The 27,340-nt window shown below is 41.8% G+C and overlaps 1 protein-coding gene across 1 annotated transcript; it reads left to right on the top strand.

The window, feature by feature from the left end:
• Positions 1–977: 977 nt before the first annotated feature.
• On the top strand, positions 978–27,073 carry LOC308192513 (potassium channel subfamily K member 17-like). The gene is made up of 5 exons (XM_080586146.1): positions 978–1,326; positions 12,329–12,443; positions 20,676–20,842; positions 21,411–21,579; positions 24,495–27,073. The coding sequence occupies exons 1-5, from the start codon at positions 1,117–1,119 to the stop codon at positions 24,788–24,790; spliced, it is 957 nt and encodes a 318-aa protein (XP_080442272.1). The 5' UTR covers positions 978–1,116; the 3' UTR covers positions 24,791–27,073.
• Positions 27,074–27,340: the final 267 nt, after the last annotated feature.

The following is a 27,340-nucleotide window of genomic DNA, read 5'->3' on the forward strand; positions in this document are numbered from 1 at the left end:
CCAGTCAGTTTGTTAAAATATTACAAGATTCTTCAAAGATTTGTTGTGAATTTTAATCTCTTCCTCCCCAAACTCCTTCTAGCAAGCACATGCTTGATGCCCTGGGTTTGCATGCAGTCTTGCTTCTAGTTACAAACCCTGTGCCTCACCAGTAATTTGTTTAACATAATTTGAGTGTAAACATTAAATGCTCTATGACTAGTCAGCAATGTTTCAACAGGGTTATATTTAGTAGTGTGCTTTGTACAAACCGTCTGATTTTAATGTTTATAATGTGAAAGTGCAGCTCATGTGTCTATTTCTGTATCTTAAATGAAAGAAAACTGAGTATGTACATTTTTAATATCTTTTCTTTCTGTGATATATTACGACTTTTTTTTTCAGTTTAAACATCATTCAGTGAAGAATACTTTGAAACGGTAGAGTTAAGACTGAGCAATGAGCAGCACAAGGTTGGTTGGTTGGTTGGTTTTTATGAACGTGTAGGATGAAGTCTCTAAGCAGGAATTGGGCTAGCAAAACATCGCCAGTTTCACGCTGGCAGAGGTTTGCATGTGCAATTCTGCATCTTGTCAGTAAAACCATGAGCTTAAAGCATCTCCCCCCCACCCCCCCAAAAAAAAAAAAAAAAATGTTAGCACGTTACCAGAACCAGTCAGTGGTGTACTGAGCCTGCTTGAACGCTGCCTTACTTGTGACAGCACAAACACTCCACTAACAAGAAAATCGCAGGGCAGCGTAGGAAGATTTTAGACGGCACATCACGGCACCCTACTCAGAAATTTAGTGCGTTTATTCCCCCTCAGCTTCCACACTGCACCAAAACAGGTGAACTACAAACTTTTCAGACACCCACAGGGATTGCTGCTCCCCGCGGGAGAACCGGGCGGCACCTCCCATCGCCTGTACGGCAGAGCCGTTATCAGGGACCCGTTTACTACCGGGCCGCCTTCCCTCGGGGCACAGCCGGCCTTGGGGCAGGAACCTCCGGGGCCAGGGAGCTCCGAGGCCGCCCGGCGAGGAGGCGGAGGTCGGGGAGGCGCCGTGGGCCGGCCGGGCGCGGCCTCCTCCCGCCCTCGGCTTCTTCAGCCCCGCGGCGGCTCGGCGGCGGCAGCCATGGGGGCGGCGGAGGCTCGGCGGCGGCGCTTGGGGGTGCCGGTGCTGCTGGTGGCCTATGTGGGCTACGTGGGGCTGGGGGCCGGCGTGCTGCAGGCCCTGGAGAGGCCGGCCGAGGTGCAGGCGGCCCGGCGGCTCCTCCAGCAGCACTGGGAGCTGCTCGCCAACCACACCTGCCTGCGGGGGGCCGCCCTGCAGCGCCTCATCCAGGTGAGCCCCTGCCCTCGCCGAGCTAGGCCACCAGGCGGGCCACCAAGAGGGGGGCTACCAGGGGAGCTTCTCTCGGCCCCGCCGCCTTTGGTTGGGGTTTAAGTGGCAGGAGGAAGGTGGTGGTGGTGGTGATGGTGGTGGGGTAGGACCTGGTGTTAATTGCAAGTGGTTCAGGCTCGCTGGTGAAGTAATTAAGAATGAGTTATGTATACCCTGTGGCAGCTTCCAAGCGATGAGTTCTAACGGAAAGGCGTTGGTGTGGTAAATTGGATTGGGTTTTGTGTTGGTGTCAAACCTTCTCCCCCTCCTGCATCAGTTTTCTACCTGTTAATTAAAGGGAAGTGAAAAAATCCTGGTAATGCAGCACAGACGTAACCTTAGAAAAGTTTCTGGGGATGTTTTAAGGATGGCTGCAAAATACGAAGGTGGACCAAATGCAATCTCACTGAAGTACAAGCAGCTACATCCTGTGGTACAGAAATGAGTGAAACAAGTAAAATGGCCTTTGTGTTCACTCTCTGTTTGAAAAAAAGAAAAGCCTATAATATTGAAATGTCATAAATATATTCCTAAACCATTCTAGATCAGTGGGTTCTGGTAGTTGGTTATATGCTGCTTCTTTTGGTTGCTGCCTACCTCGAATAGGCACTGAAAAACAAAAAGTGGGGTGGAGGGTGCCAGCGGTGTTTGGTAGTGGCTGGAAGCATGGTAGCTGGTCATCAGAGCTCAAAGGACCTAAAAGATAAATATTTCCACCACTTTATTTTATTTTTCCGGCAGAGATAAATAAATAAACTAGAAACACAGCAAGCAGATAATCTTACCAGGAGTTTCAGTAAGACAAAACTGTGCTGAGAACCTGTGTCAGGCTCTCATCCTTTGACTTTCTAGATGGTAAATCCTCCACGGCAGTCAGTAGCAGAGTGAAAGTGCAGATCACGTCATCGGTCTTCAAATTTGGCCCCTTGAAAGCAACTATGGTACCCCTTGAAAGGTACTATGGTACTTGTTTATATTGTCTGATGTGTACAGCTCCAGCTGAGGAATATAGATAGCCTTTTGAAATAATTCATCTGGGAGGTGTGAGAAATGCATCAGAGCAGACCAGCCTGGCATTCCATGGAGGCAGCTCCAGACTGAGTTTCACTCTGTGCTGGCCTATGGGGCTGCAAGGGGTTTCCCCGGGTGAATGAGAGTAACGAGGTGATAGTAGTAGGGAAAGTAGTCTCAACCGAGTAGGTAGAAAGGTCTTTCCAATGTCATTCTGATGGTTTGTTTCACTGCAAGATGACCTCTACTAATTCTTGATACTGTCTGGTAGGCAAGAGATTAGGACAGCCACCCAAATCCCTTTAGACCAGCCACTGCTTTATTGTGCCATGTGAGTATTTAATTGTGACCTGAGCAAGCCCTGGATGAGGACATTAGTAGAAAGTTTTGTTTCATTTTATATAGAATGTCTGTGCATGCATTCTTCCTTTGAGAAGCTGTAGTCCATTTGAATGGCTTTGTGTGCTATTTTCAGTAACCTTCACAGTCAGAAATTTATCTTAAATAGGTAATCCACAGGATTGCTTCTTTCCTGTGCTCTTTTTTAATTTCCTATGACACATTGCTCGTTTACTGTGTGTGCTCAGGAAAAAAAAAATCCCTGTACAGTAAATTGCTTAATACAGAGTTTATCAGGCAATGCATCAATAACCCTCTTCAGATAACAAATTTGTATTCTAGATACACAGCTGATTATTTGCAAATAAGAAAGACATATAAAGAGTGTGAAAACATAAAGCAGTGAGTGAATTTTAATTGCTTTGACATTACTGGCAGTTCCTTCTTATTTTCATATGGCTTTTCATCATAGATAATTCTAAACTCTATGTTTATTTTAAAGTGCATAGTAGCCAATATGGAATAAAATCCCAGTTTGCTGAAGCAATGTACAAACATCATTTTACAACCTATTTATTGCTTAGTTCCTAGTTACCAGCCGCAACTGGAGATCTACTCGTCCAGCCCTTGTGCAGATGGAGAGCAGCAGAGAGCTCCTGCCTTGAGGAGCTTGCATGAGAGCATTGTGTGAGGATGGGCAGGAGGAAAGGCAAACAAACCATGCCGTGGTGGCTAAACTAGCAAACTCATCCTGTTATTTCGGTGGCTTAGATCTTTCTGGGCTGGAAGCAATTTTCGAATTAGCAAAACAAAAGAGAGAAGGAGCTGGAGATAGCAGACCAACAACAAAAACTGAACAGCAGAGGAGAGAGCGTTAGAACAGTGTGTGTGATCTCTGTAGTGGTAGGTCCATGCTTCCCACAGCTATTTTTTCTGTCTGGCTCCTCCCCTGCAGGGCTCTGCAGTTCTGCATTTTCTAAATAACTGAGGGTAGCACGTGCAACTGGTTTATGTATAACCACACAAAAAAATTCATGCATGCGTGTTGCTATGTACATACATGAATGTGTGTGTGTGCATATGGGGAAGACTGATTTGCATTTTTCTTGGCTTTCATTATTTATGCCTAGAGTAAGGACAGCATAAAGGAGAACAGAGAGACTCCAGCCCCATGTCCCTCTACTGTGCACCCAATAACATCTGCTCAGGGAAAACATGTTTGGGTTTGACCTACCTAACCCTAGGCCATTTTTCTGACACTGTAAGCAAAGTCTATGATACAACCACTTGTTCACCAAGAACAAAAGTAAACAGTTCCTCGAGAGACGTTAGGCAACATACAAAGTGGGCAATATCTGACTTGTTACTGTAAATGTGGTGGTGGTCTTTATGTGGCAAAATGTGAGGTCACATCAAAGGAAGCTCCAAATTACATGGTTTGCAGAAGGTGGAAACGGATGTAATAAAGCAGATTTCAGATTATGAACCCTCAGTACAGTGAAGAACAGTAACTGGACTCTACTGGGGGAGAAAAAAAGTTATCCAAGAGTTGTAGTCCAGGTAAGAATGATATTGATTCCAGATTTGAGAACCCTTCCAGAAGTGTCCAATGAGTGAGGCTGCACAGAAAGAAGGCACTTTCTGCTTTGTCGCATCTTGTGGAGCTGAGAGCCATTCTAACCTTTGTGGGGGAGAGGTCTTAGGCACACTGCCCAGCTTGATGCATTTCTCTGTTTTACTGCCTAGGAGGAGTATACATAGCACTGCTGCAGCTGAGCTGTCCCCCGAACATGCTCTTCTTCCTGCAGCATTGTCAGTGGTTGCAAACACTGATGTAGCTATAGGCACTGTGCTTTTCCACATCTCTTTCGTCAGAAGATTGTGCGTAGGGCCAGACTTGCAGCACTGTGTTTGCTGTGTTGGCCTGTTACTGGGATATCCTTTTCATGCTGTCCTTGCTTTTTTTTTTCCTGTAACCTTATCCCCTAATACAGCTATTTCCTGTATTATATTATTCTACCCACTTTCTATTATTATAGATGCAAGAGGCTAATTAAGCCATGTCATTTACATAAATTGGGAAGGAAAAAATCAAAGGTGAGCTAAACTAAAAATACTCTTGCCTGGCAAGATTGAAGGTGTAGTGGAAAGGACCTAATTCTAAAGGGCAGGCCATAAACTAAAAGCCTGCAGGTGGACCTAGATACTGTTATCTCCAGAGTCAACATCTAGAATCATACGAATTTCATGATTAAAAGAGCAACTAGCTCCCATGTGACTGGAAGATCCTCATCAATACTTTGGATTATGCTGACATTGAACCAGCAGAGTTTTGTGCCAGCTGTCAGGAAATAAAAACCTGCAAATGCAGTTTACTGAAGTCGTCTTGTCCACAGATGATGTGGCACTGGTTGACCATTAAGGCGTGAGCAGCAGGGATCACCAGTTAGTGATAAGGGACTGTATGGAGCAGCATTGGATCCTTGTCTTGTGGAGCAGTGATAATTTTATAGGACCCACTGTAGTCAAAATTTCCATTGGCTTGTCACAGGTCAATCCTCCATAATTGCTCTTTCTCATTACCTTCTTATCAAAATGTGTTACAGTTTTGATTAAGTTATAGCCAGTACACTTTTGCCCAGACCCATATCCAAGAAGGAAATTAACTGTTAATTAACAAGAGCAGTGGTTATGTTACTAAGAGTATGCGCATTTTGCATTCAGTGCTTACATTATCTGCTAACCTTTGACAGAAGTTTTTAGAGAAAAATTTGTAGGAAACTTTTATAAAGCAGGATGGGCAATAGGCTAGTGGTACATTGTTGGACTTCTTGAAAGGTAAGGAGAAAATCTACGAATGCACCATTGTTTCTGGTGAGTTGACTCACTCTTAGGTCTTCTGGTCAATTATGTAATGTCAAGTACCTGTATTTAAAAAGGTGGATTTGGGACACCATGCTAGCAGCAGACATCGAAATACTGGGGGTGCCTATCAGAGATGTTACATCTTCTCAGCTGTTCAAAGATGCAGGTTACTCTTAGAGTTACTTGTCCATGATAGTCCATCCCCATCCTTTTTAAAGCAACTAAAAGGAAAATAACTACTAGAGAAAGAACTTCTCAATTTTACACAGATGACGTAACACAACCTGCTGTGCTCTGTCCTGTAGGTTACATAGGCAGTGCAATGCACCAGGTCCTATTTAGTTCTGTTGCATCTCAGCTCTTGAGTCACTTGTGTTGTTGGATTTGGGAAGCAATAACAGTGCTTTGGCCCTTGAATCATGCTGCACAGTCTTCCTAGATATAAAAGCTTAATTTTCAGAAAAAGTGTTAGTGGTTCAGGGTAGCATTGATTGTAGCACTGTTGTTCTTTACTGCATCTCTCGATCCTTCCCCTTAGAAGAGTAAGCCTATGTGGGTTCTAGAAACCTTAGTGCAGACCCAGCACCGACAGTAAAAGTCTAAAGAAAGCAGCTGGAGTCTATAATCCAGCATCCGTAATTAATCTTGTGCCTGCTTTTCTTTTGGTCAGAATTCAAGTAAGCTTCCACTCCAGGCCAGAACAGGGGATCAGAGCTCATAGCTGGGAATGGTGTAATCCATAATATATTTATTTATTTATTTTGAAGTTAATTGACCCTTGTCCTCACAATCTGAGACAAGATTAACATTTATATTTCCTTCTGATTACAGCTGGTATTCTGTGAAAAGTAAATGAGTGTTTATATATAAATATTACACATAATTTCTGAGGCACAATACTTGTGAGTTTATATTTTGTCATTAATCTAAATGATAGTTTGGTGCCTTAGAAATGCCTCCTTTCCCTCATCGATAGACACTTCCTCACCTTTACAATCTGAAATTACACAACTTTCAGGAGGCCATATACTCTCTGGAGAAGGTGATTTATATAAGAATGCGTAAGCTTCAACTAAACTTGGGAGTGAAGTTTCTTACTCCAGTCCCTTCTCTTGCTTTTTTGCCTTCATGGAGAACTGATTCCAAATGCAATTAGGAAATGCTGCTGTTGCCTACGAAGATATCTAAAGTTTACTGTGAACTCTGGCCAAAATGCTGTAGTTCAGAAGCACAAGGACAACAACAACAGTGACTGGAACCATAGTTTATAAAAGGGTCATTTGTATGACTCCTTCCATGATACTTTCCTCCAGTAAAAAGTTTTTGCCCAGAAATATGAGAGAAATTTTGAGCATAGTCCAGGAAGAGTTAGGAATTCTCATGGACATCCTTTGAATGGTCATGGATCTTCCATGGCTTCATGTTCCTTCGTGTCACTTTATATCTTATTATGGGTTGTGGGGGGAAGGGGGGCAGCAGATAGATCAGAGTCAGTCTGATTAATCATTTATATAAAACTTCATTCTTTGCTGTGAAGATTATAGAAAGAGAAGCATAATGTTCTGGAGAAGGTAAAGATTGCAAGGTAAGGTAGTATCTCGGCTCACGTATACACATGCATTATTGCTGACTTTTAAGTGCCTTTTTTGAAAGCTGTACCCAGCTCGCCTGAATCAGCACAGAGGTGAAGAATGAAGTTTTCAGTTGGCATTAAGGAGGTCAGAGTAAATAATGTTTTTCCATTTTGCAGCCCTTGCTGATCAGAAGCTGTGCTGTAGCTACGAGCTGGTGGTGGAGGGGCCCATGTGTGATAAGAGGGTTTAGAAAAGAGGAAGTGAATAAGCCAGGAGTTGCCCAGAACTGATAACACAGCACACACGGTGAATGAGAAAAAAGATGTGGCTGAAGGCAAGAGTGACTCTACAGAAAATGGAAAATGAATAAACCTACATTCTTCTGGGAAAGAAAAAGATGTAACTCAGAAATTTTGAAAGAGAAATACACTCCACATGCTGTGTGTATTAAGCTTCTGGAGGTACTTAAATAGGCTACCTCATTCCTCACTTTTTCTTTTTTTTTTTTTTCTCTGAAGAGTAAAAACTCTTTTGGAAGTGTAATTCAAACAGGTAGTTTAATTTTTCTGATATGACTGTAGCTACATTGAGTTTGTTGGGGCAAAGCTATGTGGTAATGGTTTTACAGGAGGAGTGAAGCATTCATTGTCAGTCGTTCGTGAAAGTACAGCCCCAAAGCTGAAAAGGGCTGAAAGGCAGTCAGGATGAAGCAGTGATTTTTATATATTTTTATTTGTGTTTCTTTAACTGCAATAAGGAAATTAGGACGCTGTTGTTTTTGGATGCTCCTGGAGGAAGAACCAGCAATGGTTATTCTAACTGAATAGAGAAGGAAAGAAGGTCATTGCCATTCTAAAATAAGTTTGATATGTCTGAGACACATTAGACAAGGGAGTCAGCAGAAATCTACAGCTTCCTCATGGAGTTACCAGTGGGCTGGAATTAAAGGAGGGAATTCCCTGCAGAAGGACACACGAAACTAGGCTTTAATTTGTAGTGGGATGGTGTAGGTGGGATGGGTAGGCTTTAATTTGTAGTGGGATGTAATGATCTAACATAAAGGGTGCACTTGCAAGCATTAGTTTGTGATGTACCTCAGTGAAAACTTCAGAGCTCGTGGTTGAGCAAAACCAGGGCGGAAGCTAAATGTAGGTAACCCAAAGCATGCTTATTCACAAAGGTGATGGGACAGACATCTGCATTTAATTCATGCCTTTTTTCTAATTGTCAGCTACAATAAGACTTGACTGTGAAAGTAGGCTTTGCATGGTACTATCAAGAAACAGAGCAGCCTAGTTTATGAGAAAATGTGGCAGCTTCCAAAGTTTCATTGACTCATGAAGCCCAATAATCTCAAAGCTCCTCATTTATAAATCCTATAGCAATTCCATAGAAACCTCTATAGGAGATTTAATATGATACAGGACTTGTCAGCAAAGTATTTGTAGTAGAGCCTGTGACCCACAAGTTGTTATTATTTTAGAGGGGGGAAGCTTGTCTGTAGAAACTAAAGCAGAACTGAGTTCTGGGGTTTTTTTTTGTTTTTTTCTGACTATTTTAACCACCCACTGCTTCCTTCCTATACACACAAGACCTTTCAAGTTCCCGAAATACCAAGCCCAAGCTCCACAAGTTCAAGATGGATTGTGTTCACGGTGACTGGTGTATTAGATCAGGCAGATAGCACTTCTTCAAAAACTGGATTTGAAACCCTACTTCTACTAGGTACTTTTTAATGCATCAGATTTTACAGAAGACACCATATAAATGATTAACCTAATAAAGAGAAAAAGAAAAACCCTTAGGATTTCTCCCCCAAATCAATGTAAAGCAAAGCAGGAAATGTCTGGTTCTCGAAGCCAGGCTAAAGGGACCAAGCAGATGTCACCTAATGTATGTGATTCGATTCTTTGTCTTGCATCCACAGGCCAATACTTCTGTTTTTTTGGGTGGTGGCTTGTTTGTTATTTTTAATCAGCAGCAGAGATATATCAGTGCTTTTTCAATGGGAAGAGCTGGGAGAACCCAGCTGTTCTACTTGATCATTTATTACCTTGGTTTCTCCTGTGTGTTCTATCAAAAATGATAAACCACTTTTAATTTTTTTTTTTTGTGGAAAAAAAGCAGTAACCAAAAGCAGATGTCTAGAGAAGCCTGTGAAATTAGGGCAAGTATGCACTGATATTTCTCTGAATCCTCAGCCTCCAGGAGTTTGCGATCTGATAACTTGCTGTGCCAGAGGTAATTTTTGTGTATTAATAGCCATCTGTGGATTTCTTTCACAAATCTGCCTATATGGGCACATCTGTAAGCTCCATCACTTCTGCTCTTCTCAGAAGAATAAATCTTTGTTTTCCAACATTGTTGCTGTGCATCAGAGGTTGACTCTGAATATTGTAATAAAACAGTCTTACTGAAAAAATATATATATATCGTTTTCTCCACCTTCTGAGAATCCTCCACGTTCAGGGTTGCATCAGTATCTCTTTTATCCTGCCAGTATTCAACTTGACATTTCTCCTGGGAGTGACAGTTTATTCAAGTGGTTTTGATTTTCATGATTATTCAGTGATCCCCATATCAGGTTGTGACAGTCACAGTGATCCTCGCGGTTAATCATGTCATCTGGATGTTTGATAACAAGATTTAACACGGAAATACTTAGCCAGAGGCTTACTGCTGAAGGCTCTTGAAGACCTCCTGTAAGTATGTGAAGTACCTCAACCCCAGGAACAGAAGCAGTGGGCACTGCAGGCTCAGTGCTTGCTCTGTGCCAGCGAGTGAGTTGTGTGTTAGCTCCTCGTAGAGGTGAGTGCAGGATCATTGTGCCATTCAGTTCAAGCACTTGAGCCTACCTGCAGACTCTTGAGACAAACTCTGTATTTCCTGGCAGTAGCACCACCTCGGGAGAAGTTAACACAGCGCAGACATTTCACTGTTGTAAATCACTGCAAAGCTAGCATGGGTGCTTACGCCTGCGCAGTCTCTTGTCCTAAACCATGCAGAACTGAAGTGATGCAGTGATGTGAAATTAAGCACTTAATGCCTTGGTTCCTGCGACTTGCTTCTCACATGACATCCTGTGCAGTGTGCTGATTTCCGCTTTCTGTGTGGAGAAACTTTCACTTCTCTAGGCCAATTCAGCCACAGTTTCTTATCCTCTCTGGAGTTAAGGTGTCTGAAGTTTCTGGCTTTAAAAATTTGATATCATGTAATGTTGTCAGCTTCTGAGCTTGTACCAACAGGACATTAGGCGGGAGAATGGAAAACAAATGCTGTACGCAGAGGGGCTTTATGCATCTATCTAATCAAGCTGATCATTTATCTGAGAGCTACACTGTTGGTATTCCAGCATGTATATACGTCTTCAGGGCTAAATATATAGAACTGCTGAGATGACAGGCTGCACAAGGAAAGTTTGAGAGAATAACAAGCTTTTTGTCTTAAGATTTAGCCAATAGTTTCTCATGGGGAGAAGGGAAAATACAGGTTTGTCATCTATTTAAGTTTTCAGTGTCTCTCTTATATGGTTTATTTGGGGAGTTATTTTATATTCTTGGGCACCCTGGTTACTGACTGCAGAACTGCTTACGCTGCTCTTAAACCTGAGGTCAAACATCATCAGAGACCGTGGAGAACAGAGAAAGGTCAGAGCCTGCATCCCAGACAGCCTGACGAACCCCAGTGCAGATAGTGGCTGTGGAAGAAGTGGAAATTACATGCAATCTATGCAAAACGAATCCTGCTGCTGGAGACTTCCTGATGTAAAATCTTTCTCTCCATCTTCCTCCTCCCCCCCCGCCCCCTTTTTTTAAAAAAAAACAAAAATGTGTTGCTCCACTCAAGGCAGCAATTCACTGAAGGAAGCATAACGTAATACAGCATCTGGTCCTTAGCCCGTCTCAGAGTAAGGGCTCTCTCCTCTATCTTGTGCAGAGAAAAGCAGAAGAACATTTTGTCAGACTTTAATAGGTTATGATGCAACCCTGAATTGTTTAAATTGCCCTCAGTTATGAGTAAATGAAGATAAGTCTGAGAATGACTATCAAATGGTGTTTCTTATTTGGAAGAAAATATATGTTGATTGTAAGAGCTGTTCCTTATTCTTAGTGTAAGAACTAGTAGCTTTGGAGAAAAAAGATAATGGTTCTTATAATAAAGATGCTGACTGGGTCTCTGGAAACTACTTTTAATTCACAGCCATGTACGATAGCAGAAACTGCTTACAGCATAGTATGTCTTCATCAGTAAAATGGGACAAAACTGCTTTGCTTTGTGGGCTTGAGGCACTGGTTTGCTTGATGGATGCATGAAGCACAATTTCTTTGTAAAACTTACAACTGTTGCCCTCTAACCTGAGACTGGTTCCTTTTATTAGCAATGATGAAAGTTTTACCAGCATTCTTATAGTTAGGGAAGGGATAGCGGTATTGGGTATCTGCATGTCTTTCTCAGAGGTGATGAATTTTATTTATTTTTGACTACACTTTGCATTCAAGGAAATCGCCTCCAAAAGATTGTTGGTCAGTGGGTGTGAAAAGCTTAGTGTACGTGCTGTGACTGATGTTGTTTTCAACACAACTCACATCAATGTCATTAACTTTATTGGTGTGAGAATGCATAGTCAGATGTGGGCGCTGCTAAAATGTCTGTTACCTTATTTTGGCATAGTTCTGTACACTTTGCCATAATGACATCTGAGTCGTTCCCAGGTGGTTTGAACAGAATTGAGCATCCTGCTAATCCAAACCATATATTCATACTTGGAGTACTTGGGTGGGGACAGGTTGCTGAATACTAGTGACTGGCCGTTCTGTGTAGTTTCTGTCATATGTTACACTACATGCTTTCCACCCCAGTGTAGACAAGGTATCCAGCATGTATCATTTATGTTTGCATGTTTACTTGCTGCTCTGAGGGTTCTGCCTTTAGAATATGCCATCTGGAAACACTTTCTTTCCCTAGCCTGTATGCTGTAGGGTGGTCAATAACTATCTAACTGGCTAGGCTTTCTCTAGGCAACTCTTGCCCTCCAGTCTCTTCCACGTTTATGTGTATGATCCACCATGTGCACATGCAACTTTGTTATTCTGTAGATGCCCTTTGCTTACAGTAAGTATGCTGGCTTTTGGCTCTTCTGAGTTTGTGGATCTCATGTTATTGTCTCTTTGCAGGGTATCATCGAGGCCTACAAGAGCGGTGTAACCCTCCAGGGAAACACCACCAGCCTGGGCAGATGGGACTTCAGTGGGTCTTTCTTCTTCTCCATCTCTGCAATAACCACCATTGGTAAGAGTTCCCCACTCACAGGGCAGCTTTATAGGTGGGAAAGGAGCAGGAATGAGGACGTGTACTATCGGATACTGTCCAGCCTTATGGGACTTCATATAGCTTGTCTATATCATAGCACTCTATAGTTTGTCTGTGTCATGCAATGGGTAAGCATGCAATAGACTAGCCCTAGAACTAAGAATGCATTGTTATTGCCATTGCAGTAATGACCTCTAATTAGATGCAGGGATAATTAGCTCAGTACATATCCCTATTAAGTTACTCAATTTTTTGGTCCTGAAGTAGTATCGCTTCAGGGTGCTGCAATACCTATACTTCCTGTCTCACAGAATCACAGGGTGATTGAGGTTGGCAAGGACCTCTGGAGGTCACCTGGTCCAACCCCTGCTTGAGCACCCAGAGCAGGTTGCCCAGGACCGTGTTCTGGCAGCTTTTGAAAATCTTTGAGGAAGGAGACCCCACAACCTCTTTCCCTATACTTTTCTATCTCTTTCCCAAGCCTAGTGCTGTCTAAGAGGTAGGAGGTGAATTGTACATTGAAATGAGCTTTTTCTGTTACAAGAAGAAGGAAGGATTTTGAAAAACTTAATATTGAATGCTAAATCCTTGGAGGTGTTATTTACGATTTATTCTTTCTTATTTCTACTTGTATTGGCTGAGGGCCTGCATGTGTAGATTGAAGTCCCATAGTTGGATAAATGAAACATTTCAGTTAAGTCAAGTTCCAAGCAAATGAGTAATGTGAAGCTATGAATGAGTGATGGGAAGAGATGGGGGAGGTAGAGAATGGAAACAATAAAATGGATTTAGTATCTGCATTAGGTTACACCATACCTATTAATTATTGACAGTGCATGTCACCAGTTCCCAAAACCATTAATAACTTGCCCTGACATCTTTTCTCACTATGTATTATAAAATGTTTTCTCACACAGTATTTTAAAAAACATGGGGGAAGAGGATGTGGTGAGATAGTCGTTGAATACATTAAAAAAAATCAGTTCTCCTGATTTACGTCACATCTGTCAGTTCTCTTCAATTTCAAATACATTTTAGATTCAGAACTTTCTTTGTGCACCCACGTAGAGCATTATTTAGATTTATCTCTGATAGTTATTGAAGATGCATTGACTTCAGAACATTAAGCCCCAAAACAACAGCTAACACAGAGGATGTTGTGGTTTTTTGCTTTGCTTAAAATAAAATTATCGTGATCCAGAGCATCTTTCTGCCCTGCTCTTTTGCATGCATTCTGTTCTGTTTGGCGTGTCTTACTACCAGGTACGGGTTGTACCAGATGATGGCAGTGGAGCCTCATCAGACGGCTGAAGAGCCTGTGGGTTTCCAGCATAAAGCCTGGGCAGTTCCTTCCGGCCTCCGGTACAAAGCAGCATCTGCTTAGAGCTGTTTTGCTTGCCTCCATGGTTAAAACTGATTAAATTCTAAACTGTCTAATTTAAATTAACCACACCTAAGGAGAATCAAATTTGTCATGTTAAAATATAAGGGCTTTTTGTGATGTTGGCAAAGATCTGGACTAAACATTTCTGGCTGTTACTCTGTGAAAGCCTAAGCTGCTCTTTTTCCTTTTTTATTTAAGTAGACTTCTTGCCCCCATAGTTAGGGTGGTGGGGTGGGAAAACTTCATATCGGGGCAAAAATACCAGATGTTATAGCTGCTTGTATCTTACTGTTTTAAAGCCTAAACTGTGATTCTAGGGGCTTTGCTAATAACTTTGCAATTGTTCATCTCTACACAGATAGCTTTGAACTACTGGGCCTTTGATTTTGGGGTTTTGTTTCTTTGTTTTCCAATTTAAATTGTTAACTGTGTACAGGTTAGTGTCTTAACACTCTGCAGATGACAGTATGCTGTAGAAGGGAGTACCACACAGCCTCACAGATCTTCACCTTGAGTCTAAGTTAACAATCCTCTTTGCAAGTTTATACAAGCTCTGGAGATAATAGCTGGTGCAGCCTTCTTGACCTGGACATCACTGCCTGACTTAAGAATAAGGCTGAGTTTGTGATGTCAAGCAAAGAGACAAAGTCCTTCCCAAAAACTCAGTGAAGTTCAGCAGAGTGATTCACAGTAAGAAGCTTCATGTGGAAGGCACAGCTATGTAGGAGCTGACACAGTGGAAAAGTTTTTCTTGAGAAGGTTGTGGTGAGGTTTTCGTGTTTCTCTGAAGTCCTCACCAGAACTCTCTCTAGGCTACAGGAAAGGACGATAGCTTCTTTCCCTATTGACATCATCTGAGGGACACTAGCTGCTTTCCCCCATGACACTGTTTATATCCCTGTGACTCAGGATGCGGTCTTCTCTATGCTATGTTATCCCCCTCTTCCATTTAAATCAGAGCCTCATCAATTTCCAGTAGCAATTACAAGCAGTACATGAGTTTTGCTTAGAAAGCATAGTAAGATTCTGACCTGAGGCTGGACATACTTGGTACTCTAATCCTGAAGGCTCCAAGAAGAGACGTGTATGAAACAAAAGTGCCCCAAAGCCTACATAATTATTGGCCAATTTCATAACTTGAATGGAACTGCATTTATAATTTTTGATAATGTGGGATTGGCAGTCCTGGCCTTCTCCAATTCATTCTCCCCACTGTTGTGCATCCTTCATTGCTGTATTTGCTTGTCACATCACTCCAGATCCTGTACATTATCTCATTTTCTGCAGGTTTTTCTATAGGAATTTTCTCTTTAATGTCTTGGAGAATTATCTTAGTTCCTTTAGAGCTGTACTATTAAACAGAATTAAAGAAAGAGAAGGTAATATGCTGTTGGTTTTTATTGCTCGAAGGTCTTTATTCCTTACTGGCAGTCTCTCTTCTCTGTTCACTCTCTTCCTAGTTAGCTTGGACTACCAGGACTGAGGTTAAAGCCAGTTCAGAGTGGGGCACAAGATTAAAGTTCCTAAAGTCATACCACCACAGGGTGGTGTAATCTCAGAAAAAATGGAAGGGAAAGGACCGAGATGAGATTGAGGTTACCTGTGGTAGCCTAAGAGAAGGAAGAATATTGTTTTCTCATAGCCTGAATGTCTCGCTTTATCTTAGGTGAGTGGATACTATTAACTAGTGCTGCCTTCCCATTTTCTGACAGCAAAACTCATTTGTATGAATTAAACATGAAACAAAGCAGTAAAAGCAAATAAACCATCTCACAGTACAAAGGAAAGTGAAGACCTTCCTTCTGTCTTCCCTTCTCTGGTTAGCACAGTGTGAAAGCTCCCCACAGCAGCCCCCCGAAGGAGCTAGCAAAGAGGCAAGGAGCAGACAGTTGATGAGTGAGGGGTGATATTGGGTATATTGTTGCAGATAATTAGTATGTTGCATGAATGGCTCCTATTGGGGGGGAGGAACAGCCAGTTCAGGGCTGGAAAGTCCTGGCACTCCTAGCAGCACAGGGCTTTGGGCCAGCAAGAGTTTGTCTCTAAGACTTTGACCTTCTGTACTGCTGCCTAGCATGTGATGGAGCTCCTGTGGAATGGGTGCCCTTTAGTCCACCAGTTAACTACTTTAAGACATCAACGTGCTTTAAAATGTGGAATAACAGCCTAGGGACATTTTTTACATTTAAATCCTCTGTGACACTCAACTATGTGCAGAGGAGTTCTTCATTGAAGAACACTGCACCTTTGATGCATTGATCTTTTTCCTGCCCTTAGCACCAGCAGAGCTGCTGTAGGGGCTTGTCCAAGTAACGATGCAACATAACAGTCCATGGGAGGTCACCGAGGGATGTGGAGATTTGACTTACAGAAACATCCTCTGAGCTATCTCCTGAGAACCGACAAATTCAGTCTGCTTTCCTGACCACATGCCATCTTGTTCTGTTGGGACTAAGCATACTACACAGCCTCCAACGTATACACAGTGTGAATATAACAAACAGAAGACTGCAGTACTCATCTCAAGCATTTTCCTGGCCTTTCACAGAAGGTTTTGAGTCACATATTCAAGGAGTCTGCAGACAGTTTTTGCTGTTGCCTGGAACCGGAAAGGGCCAAAACTGCCAAATAACTCTGCTAAAACATGTTTTTAGTGTATTAGTTACTGGTCTCTATCACAGCACCAGGTAAAATGAATAGTGATGGGCATCTCCCCCATACCCACTGGTTCAACCTACCGGGATTAAAACGAAGTTTCCCTTATTGGACACAGTTCCCGAGGTTCTGTCACCACTGACATCTTCTCCATCTAAATTGGATTTAATATTTATTTTTAACTCAATGCAACATTTGAATCTGCCATGAACACAACTCTCATTTAGCCTGAATTAAAACATTCAGGTTACTTCTAAAGAGCACAAGTGAAAGAAAAGTTTAGATCTTCTGAAAAGCGTTAGGAGAGGAGCTGGCAGTATACTTCTTGCCAGGAGGTTGGTGGCTTGAGAGCTACCTGAGGGTGTAGGAGAGAGTGTGGAGTTTTCTTCTGTGCCTGGGAGAACAGGATTGTGGCTCACCGGAGATCTCAGCTGCCAAGTGGAGCATCTTTCTCAGAGTAGTTAAATGTGTAATGCAAAATAATGTAATTATAGCACTGGCATCCCTCACTGGACTGCCCAACAGCCCTGTGGATCAGACAGTCATGTAAGGCAAGGTACCTGGCTCCCAGGCTTCGCCGAGTGTTTGTGTGTTCCAAGCAAAATACTGCCAACAGGTGAGGCAGTATTTTGCTTGCCTACTCCTACACAAGAACATCTTGTCACCTTGAGATCATGACACTCCTTTGGGAAGTTATGGTTTCTATCCGCTCAGGTAGGAGAAAGAATTAAACCAAAGTCTCCCCCAAAACATGTTTGAATGCGCAAACCGCTGATAAAGTTACTGGCTAGAGAAGTGTCTTTTCCACTTGCTTTTTTGTGACAATCTGGTTTTTTTTACCAGCTGAAATTTGGTGAATTTGCAATTGCGGATAAAAAAAGCGGATATGATTGTTTAGAAATTAAAACACTCTTATTTTGCTTCTGAGGAGGAGGATTAAGTAGGACTTTATTTCAAAATGAAAGCAGCTATACAGGAATTTTCTCCTGCTGCTTCAGTGAAAACGCTTGCACTTTGATTTCTGTGTAGTGTTGGTGAGCATCCCTCAGTGTCCCCTGGGGCAGGCATTCACGAGGTGAGATCCCAGTAGCAGGTCTGTGAGGGATGTGACACTGCTGACAGTGTAGTTTGTTTTGGTCCTTGAAGCTGGTGGAGATCTTCTGATGTATAGCCCACAGCAGTATAAAACACCAATTACCCTCATTCCCTTTACTGAAGAGAATAGCTCCCATTTATCCGTTCCTGCTTGAGGTTTATAACAACTAAGGTTCACATACAGCTATATTCATACCTATTTGTCTAGCCCAAAAGCAAGGGTAAATCATCAGCCAGATATAAATTGCTAGCTATTTTACGTAATCTCAAGTCTCCTGTGCTGTTTGATCAAACCTTGCATCCTGTCTAAAAGGCTAAGGGGATGTAGATTTTTTGGCATGTTTACAGCAGCTGCTCACCAAGTCTTCAGGAAATTGTCTTGAGCCGCTGAGCCCAAGGGCACTAGATAAATCATATGCAAAACAGGTCTGGTGTTTGGCGTGCTGGACTGTCTTGTACACACTGGATCTTCTTACATCATTGAATTTGCTCTTCTAAATTAAATGCAATGTACAGCTTAACCTTAGATGCTCTCTATTTAGCACTATGTGGGGTCCCCAGAATCCTGTGCTTCACCCAGTGACATGAGATTACGGACCTTTCTTCCTCCCTTTCTTGAATTTTTATTATTTTTTTCCTCTTCTCCAGAGGCTGGATAACCTGGAAAGCTATGGTAAAAAGAACTGCCCAAGCCTTTACACAGCCTTTGTTAACTTGATATAGAAGGGGAAGAAGAAAACAGCCCTTGGGAAAGGCTGTCCATAGATGTACGCGACTTGTTTTCAGGTTTCAGCCTTACAGTAAATGCAACCCTGCTCTGTCCCATCAGTCCAGACCAACCTGCAAATCATCCTAAATATCATGAAAGAGGAAAACTGGAATCAGTCCACTGAAATGTGGCATAGTCAGTGTGGCACGGATCACATAAGGCATGCGTCCCTCAAATTCATTTTCACGGGAACATCTGTCTGATTTACTTGCCTGCATTGTCTCACACCTGTTAGTCTAGAAAGGGTGAAATCCAGCAGAAATGACTGTCAGCAATTACATGGAGAGGGGGGAGCGCATAAAAGCGTGGAGTTGCTCGTAAGTGAAGAACACAGCACTGGAATTAAGGCTGCTTTGTGGTCTTAATTTAGCCCCTTTGTTTGACTTTATTTCAAAACAACCTGTACTTACGTAACAGCATCCCATTCTTTCCCAGGGGCTCTCCCCCTTCCCAGGCACAGGCTGTTGGAGGCATTGCTTTGGTGCATTACCGTGTACGTTAAAAACAGAGACTTACAAAACATTCAAACCTAAAATTATTGGAGGGGAAGCCATTCAGATTGTAAAGTTTAGAATTTGTTGGGATAGGAAAGAGGTGAAAACACATACTAAAAAACAGTTTGCTGCCAGACATTTTTCTGGGGGTAGTTTGCTAGTGTATATGCATAATTAACTGTTTGTGGAATTGCCTATGGTGAGAGATTTTGTCAGTACAAAGCTCAGTGCAGAATGTGTAGAAATCACAAGTTCATAGTGGCACGTCTTTCTACGTAGTTGGTCGGTGGCTTACTGCAGTCAGCATGGGATGGAGATTACTGAAGTTCACCAGTGACAGGACCCGCGGGAATGGTGTGAAGCTGAGGCAGGGGAAGTTTAGGCTGGACATCAAGAAGAGGTTCTTCACCGAAAGGGTGGTTGCACACTGGAACAGGCTCCCCAGAGAAGTAGTCACTGCACCAAGCCTGTCTGAATTTAAGAAGAGATTGGACTGTGCACATAGTCACATGGTCTAAACTTTTGGGTAGACCTGTGCGGTGCCAGGAGTTGGACTTGATGATCCTTATGGGTCCCTTCCAACTCGGGATATTCTATGATTCTATGAAGGAATGGGATCCTGTGTAGCCAACGGTGGGTGTTTGTGCCCACTTTTCTCATGTACAGAGCCCAGCCCTTGGACCTCTCCCTCCTGGGGGCTGCTTGTTTGTCCCAGAGCTCCACCACCTGCAAGCACGTTAGTAAGGCATCACTGTTGGGAGCACCTCCAGGTTTCCACCAAGCCAAAAGCTGTGTGTTGCTGGGAGGTCATAGCATTATTCATGGCAAAAAGATAAATTTAGCCGGGTTATGTCAATCTTGTATATGGAGATACACAAATTGCTAATGAGTGAAGGTGATATTGAAATCTAGTCAAGGTCTCTGAATTGGTTAAGTCACTGTTCAAGTGTTCTTTATGTGCTAGTCCTTTCCTCGTCTTTAAAGCATCCTGTCAAATAAAATTAGATCTGATTTTCCTCATGGCATAAAACACTTGAAATTACAGAAGTGTAAGTCTACAGATTTACAGGATATTTTATAGAGAAAATGTGGGGAATAAAGACAAATATTGCAGCGTTGTTGTTGAAGCCATGGTTGTCTGAGCCATGATATAAGTAAAGCTATGCTTGCTAGGCGGTATCTTCCATTAGATCAATTGGTGCAACTGGAAAAAAAATGCCAAACTTTCAAATGCCTTTTTCCTTTATGTCTGAAATTGAAGTATTTTACTCAGGTTAAATATATATATTCTTTGCCTTTATTGGCTCATGGCAAACAACTTTATAATTTAAGAATAAGGAGTATTTTATACTTGTGGCACAAAAAGGATTGTAAGCAAGGAGGCAGTGGTAAGTTCAGTAGTCCTGTGGGACAAAGGTATTATTAAAACAGTATTGTTTTGATTCGGAGACCATCTGACAGCCATGCAGGATCATTTACCAGCAAACCCGATGCCAACAATGCTTAGAAAAACTGAACTAAACGGAAGTTTTGCATTTACGTCAAATCCTAGCCAGGGCAGTGGGTAGGGGAGAGGAAATTCACTGGTAAATGGAAAAGGAACTAAATAAAATTGGCAGGGGAAGAAATGTTATTTTCCAGCCTGCAATAGGATATGACAAACAATAGATGTAGTTTACAGTTATTTATAAAAAAGGTCCTTTTGGAACAGTGACCTTCTCTAACTTTTGTAGAAGATGGAGGTTCACCCCCTCTAAGGGAGGAGAGCAAGCAGGGAACATTGTAGATTTAACACCTGATTCCTCCCTATCCAGGCTATGGGAACCTAAGCCCCAGCACTGTGGCTGGCCGAATCTTCTGCATCTTGTTTGCGCTGTTTGGGATCCCCTTGAACCTTGTCCTCCTGAATGAAATCGGGCAGGTGATGTTGTTGGGGGTTCAGCGCTGTGCCCATCGCCTGGAGGAGATGTTTCACTGGAAGGTAAGCAGTGGCCAGGTATGCTTCTCCAATGAAGCTCAGGAGACAAATAGCATTGTCTCGTATTTGGGATCCTCTGACTAACAAGAACAGCCTGCCTACATTCTTGGCCAAAAAGGCAATAATACTCAGGAATAACCGGAAATAAATAAATTTAGTTTATGACAGCCCTATAAGGTGTTAGATAAGGACATTTACTAAATGATGGAACTTTTGTGATGAATGGCTTCCCTTACAGCAACAGAATTGCCAGAGCCATAGAGCCATTCACGGATATCCCATTCTGGGATAGCTTGTTTGTTTATCATCAGTTGTGGTTAGAATTACATATGTAGGTTATGCTGGAGCATTTGTGAAATAGGTTTTAAAATGGCATGAATCTAGGACTCATGAAAGTAATGACCACTTTCTGTTGACTGGGAGAGTCATCCTGTTTATTCTAGTGGAATGTGCTGAATGTTTGTGTGGTTTTATGGAGTCCGACATCATTTTCAACCAGAAAAAGTGAGCTCTACTTTCCATGCCACCTTGTAAATCTTGTCTTTTTTTTTTTTCCTTTGTGTTTTACTAGATAAAAGCTGCCCTGCTGATGAAGACCTGTGCACTAGTATCTGGGTTGTTATTGTTCCTCCTGCTACCTCCCTTGTTGTTCTCTGACAAAGAAGGCTGGACTTATGAAGAGGGTTTCTACTATTCCTTCATTACTCTCAGCACTATTGGGTTTGGAGATTATGTGATTGGTGAGTAGTTCCAATTTCATTCCTTTCACCTACTCAACATCAAAGCAAAAAGTGTGGCTTATCAAATTTTCTCCTTGGCAGTATTACACCAATCCACACACCTGATGATAAATCTGTTGTGGTAGGTAGGTATTGGACAGGTTGGGGAAGACATGATTTCTGAGATAGAAATGCCACATGTGAAAGCACAAAGCAATCATTTCCATATCAATGACTAATCTTCCAGCATTCAGGTGATCTGTCTCTTGAAAGAGTACAATGCCAGACTGGAGTGCTGTTCATAATCACAGCAGTTGCTGATGGTGCACTTGGTGCACACCAGTGCACCAGTGGTGTTCAGTTTTAAGCAGATGCTACTCTTCATTACCATTATCAGATAGTGAACATTTCCCTCGTCAAAACCCCAGACAACTGCTTTCTAAAAGGCAACTTAAGTCACTTAGGTGTAGACTGTCAGGCACCAGGCACAGTCTAGTTTTGGTTGCCAAAACACTTTGTCAGAGGAAATGGGTTTGGACGAACGTCTGATGCATTTGCTGAAACACAGGACACACCTTTTTGATAAAGACTTTCTCATTAACAAGAAATTGATTATAGAAACACATGCACCCTTGAATCCCTGGGAGACAGAAAGACGTAAAAACCTTACTATGGATTCTTTATTTTCATTTCTTCATAGTGCTTGCTCGGTGCTTAGACAATTTAGTGGTGTTACCATAGAACTTGTCTATAACGTGTCAAAGTTATGACTAGAGCTTGTGTAGACATGCTTTAACTAGCTTGAATCAAGTTATCTTGGGTAAGGGTATCCAAACAGAGCTTAACAGAAGCTAGCCACTTCAGCATTTTATAGATGCTTCTGAACTTGGCGCTGCAGCAGGTTTATTTCTCTCAGTTCCTGATAACTACTTTTGAAGTTCTTCTCTAGTACACCTTCTCACTTCCAGGCATACCTTCACCTTTGTGGTACCTTTGTAACTAACATACCAGCATAGATACACGAGGTTCATATGGGAATAAGTGAATACATGTCTGTGACCTGTGGCATGTAGAGGCCAGACCATTTTGGCATTACAATCTTGTGTTTGTAGTTTATGTCTCTACATAAAAATAAGCAAGGCCAGAGCATGAGTTCATGCATTATTTTGTGACTGTCACACTGTTTCCCTGTTATTGTGATTCCTGGCACTGTTCTGGGCCAGGTAAATTCTGAGGGATATCACATGCTAGGAGTGATGCCCTGTTGTTCCCTTTGGACACAGCTGCAGTTTTTGGAGAAACATGAGCCAGGCTGTGGCACTTAGAATTGAAGTTACAGAGTGGTCCCTAGCCTGTTTTATTTAGTAATATTGTTATAGCGTCTCTTACTGGCCCTGAACTCTATTAATTTACACACTGAGTGAATCCTTCTGTTAGAATCATTGTGCCACAAAGGTCCTAAACTTCTGATCTTCTCATCCCCAAGCCTGCACCTAGCAGATGATCTCTGTGGATAAAGCATTCTCTTTGGAATACTCAAATAGTCTTTCTCTTTTTCATTTATTATTTAGAAACTAACAAATTTTATACCTTTGAATTTAGCATTGATGAAAGGTGCTTGTTTGAAGGTTGAATATAATACTCCTTCTGGCAGAAATTCACCTTGATATAGAAAGGCAGCCCAAAGAGTAGTTACCACAGAAGTGGTTGGTAGCTCCCAAACATTTATCAGCGGCTAGTGACAACCTCAAAATGCCTTGCAGTTCCATTATACTGAAAATACATACAATGTATATAGAATATGTACAATGTATTCTGTACTATGTAATAATACCAAATGCAAATAATTTAATGTGGCTTCACTGACCAGTTACCGCTTATCATAATCTTGTAGACCATAGCAGTTCATGGACTGCAATTTGGGACCTGCTGGTCTGTGCAGGGAATGACAGGATAGGATTACTACATAGGACTGGTCACAGATGATAAACACCTAAATAATACCTGCCTCTATGGATGTCCTGTTTCAACCCAGCCCTATGTGTGAGTTTCATTGCAACTTGGGACAGGGTGTGACTTTCAGGCGTACAGAGGCACCATGTTGTACGTGTTAACTCCTCATGCTCTGTCCCAAAAGAATCAGGTGCTTTGTAGTATCTGCCATGCTGCAGGTATTCAGCTATAAAGTGCCAAACTTTTTTAAGGTAAGGAAAATAAATAACAAGACTTGAGGAGCAGTAGAGAAAAAGCCTATGCAGAGACTCTGCTGCCTCTAGTTTGTGCATTGTATCTTTCCTTGGTTTTTAATGTGCCCCAGCCTGCTGTTCAGGCACTTTATAAGACTAAGCTCATTCCTCATTCCTTTCCTTTGCCTGTGTTATTATTTTTAATATTACTACAGTCACCAGTTTAGCCCATAGAAGCCTCTTTGCACGAAACACTGGGGAACTGTAACCAAAAATATGACTGCTCCAAGAGGATCACAGACTACTTAACTGAGCAATCAGGCAGAGGTAACATAATTTCAAGCTGTCTTCCAAGGCTCAGTTGTTGTTACAGATTTTAGTACTGTTTGGGTCATTACTTCTCTTAGACACTCACTCACATCTGTCTTAACAAGGTATGTACACCAGTACATAAAACCTGCGTACCTCTCTGCTTGAAGGGAGCCCCTGTTACATACTACTATAATGTTGTAAAGCTGAGTGATAAATGGAGAAAAGAAACTATGAACTTAAATACGTGAACAATTTCTCTTTAGTATAGCTCTAATTTTGAATTTTTTTTTTTATGTGTAGTCTTCACAGTTCTTGGGTCTATATAGAAATCACTAATATTAGGTCATATTTCTGTCCTCTGTCTCTGCTTTACATGAAATGTCTCCTTTGAGGTAGTCTTGATTCAATGTAGAAATGTTTTGGGTGATTCTGTTGTAGGGATGAACCCAGACCGCACCTATCCAGGCTGGTACAAGAATGTAATCTCTCTTTGGATCCTCTTTGGGATGGCCTGGCTAGCACTGGTTATCAAATTTTGCATCAACTTACTGGAGAGCTCCAGTGACTTCTGTCAGTGTAACAAGAAGAGCACAGAGTTGGCCGAAGACTTAATGGATGATGGCAAAAACAGTATGACAGGACTTCATGATGTGGAGAGCTGCAATGACAAAGACAGAGAAACAAAAGGACCAGATGAATGTCACATCCACACAGCTCCTGCAGAAGCACTTTAGAGAAGAAACATACTATTGGTGTCTCTTATATTTCGGTGCACCAGAGCTCACTGCTTAGAAATGTGGGAATGGAGCTGACCTGATGTTCACACAGGGATGCAAACCTGTTTGTTGAGTCTGAAATGCTTCTATTCTGAATTGAACAATGGTAACAAAATATTTCTTTTACAGCACCACCAAGAATTACCAACAGGACTGTTAACCAAAAGTGGGTTTACATAGATAATACCTACCCTCCCATCTCAATATATGAGGTAAATTTTGACATCTGTACCCAGCACTACCCCTTGTCCTTTTCTTTGTGTGCAAAGTTCTTGAAGCCTCCAATTGTATGTAGGGCATTTTGCAAATACCTCAACTAGAAAAGGAAGTGTCATTTAATACAGGAAGGAAATGTTATGTTGCCAAAAGGCACAGTGAAGAATCTTATTTTAAAGAACCTGGCAGTGACTGCAAGTGTGCTTCATCACCTATGTGCTTGCCAAAGGTGGTGATGTGTTTCTGCTGCCCTGTTGTGCTACCTGCATCCTAGAGTGTTAACTTTGAAAATTTGACCATAGCAATAAACAAGAAGGTTTTGGGTGAGAACCCAAGAAACCAGAAGTATTTGGGGTGAGCCTTAAGCTTCTGCATTGGACTTACATTCCACGCAGAGAGAAAAAAGTGGGTAGAAAGCACAGCCTGTTGGGGTATAGGGCTCAAGACTTAGAAATATACATATCTGGATTCCCAGCAATGCAGTGAATGAAAAGTTTGCAGTCTTTAAGAAGACAAGTTCTGGAACATATATCATGAAAAAAAATAGTTCCCTGAGTAGGCCAGTCTGAGTGTCGGTATGTGGTAGAACCGATTATAGAAGAAAATGCAGGAAAGGAATCTGCTAGATCAAATTTGGTCTGTCAGCCTTTTCGTCATCAGCCTTTTGCCGACTCTGTAATGATAAATGGTCTCTCAAGTACTGTTTCAATAGGCAGCAGAGATACAAAAGGGAGGTAGTGGAAATCTCAGATTGTAGTTGGAAAATCAATGCAAAATAAATACAACTGAATTTTTTGAACATTGGGTAATTCATTAACAGCCTTCTGCATGATCTTTTTGGTTTCTCCTGTGTTTTGTTTATTTTCAGTGACGGATACACAATGTATTTTTTATTAAGTTCATAATGGGCTGGCCCACAGTAAGGCCAAAGTGTATTTTTTAAACGTAAGTGAATCAAGATCACACAGCATAAAATATGATGCCCTTTTATACATATCTTTTGCACCTTCTTCCAGGTGCAAAACTCAGCAAATAGATTTGTATCATAAAATCCGGATGCCTAGAAGGTGGTAGGAGTTTCTACTGTCAAACGATGGGAATGACTATGCTAAATCTATTTCAAGTTTAATTTGAAATGTCACAGGCCCTGGGGATTTCTACCAATTCTGCTCTTCTGTAAGAAGGCTTGGCTTGAAAAGAGTTTCTTCTCTTCAATTTGAACGTCTGTTATATTAATCTGATTTGCTTCAATACTCTCATGTATTTGTAGTTTGGGGGTGAGGTATTCACAAGTTCTTTAGAGATTTAGGCACTCCGGTCCCACCGAAGTGCAAACAGTTGCCTTAGGACAGCTAACAATTCTGAGAGCTGGAAGGAAGAGGAACTCTAGGAGTAGTCCCAAAAAAAAGGAAAAAACAGTAATTCTTCATAAATCTCAGTGCTTCCACTGTGCGTCAGGGTTCATCAACAAACCTAGGCATGTGGCTGGATCTCAGTGACTCAATATCTGCTCCAGCAAATGATGCTGATTCACTTCCTTCCACAGCTGCCCAGCAGCTCTTCACCAGCACAGTTGTGCCACTAACTCTCTGATACAGCATACTTAACGGGAGGCTTATCTGAACTGCTTATTGATCTTCCAGAGCTGCAAGTTGCTTGTTTGTGTCCCAGATCACCTAAAAAATACAAAATCAATGGGCCAAATACCACCTCTGCTGGAGTTCTCTGACACCAAATTAGTATGTTGTCATTTATGAATATCCTTTTATTGACAGTTTGGCAGCTATCTTTTGATACAAACAATAGATATTATTGTATCTGAGTCCTCACAAACTGCTGTGCCTCTAGCCTTTCTGTTCTTTATAAAGCTGTGCTGTGGTTAAGTGACATGGATGAATTTGTTCCCAGAGGGATGAAGAGAAAATGGAGTTTTGCAATATCACAAAAACATCATCACCAATGTGTCTACTCTACCAAAATATTAAAGGTTATCTGCTCAAGGGTAAAATAAAGAAAACAAAAGCATGGTGCTGTTATCATTGTTGTCACAGCTGACTTGCAGCCTTCTGTAATCTGCATTGGAAAATTACAGATGCTCCTTGATTTTTATTCTTTTTTATAATGTCTCTTCCTGTTCAGATAAACATGCAGTTTCCAGTAGTGATTTCAGGCTAGACTTTCACTGTTACTATTCTTCACAGGTCAATTCTTCCCTGTTATCCTCTGTTTTTCCTTGGGAGGAATAGGGGCTGGAAACAGGTTTGGTTAGTAATAGTAGTTGTAAATATTTAT

The sequence above is a fragment of the Anser brachyrhynchus genome (genome assembly GCF_964034855.1).
Source record: "Anser brachyrhynchus genome assembly, chromosome: 3".
NCBI lineage: Eukaryota > Metazoa > Chordata > Aves > Anseriformes > Anatidae > Anser > Anser brachyrhynchus.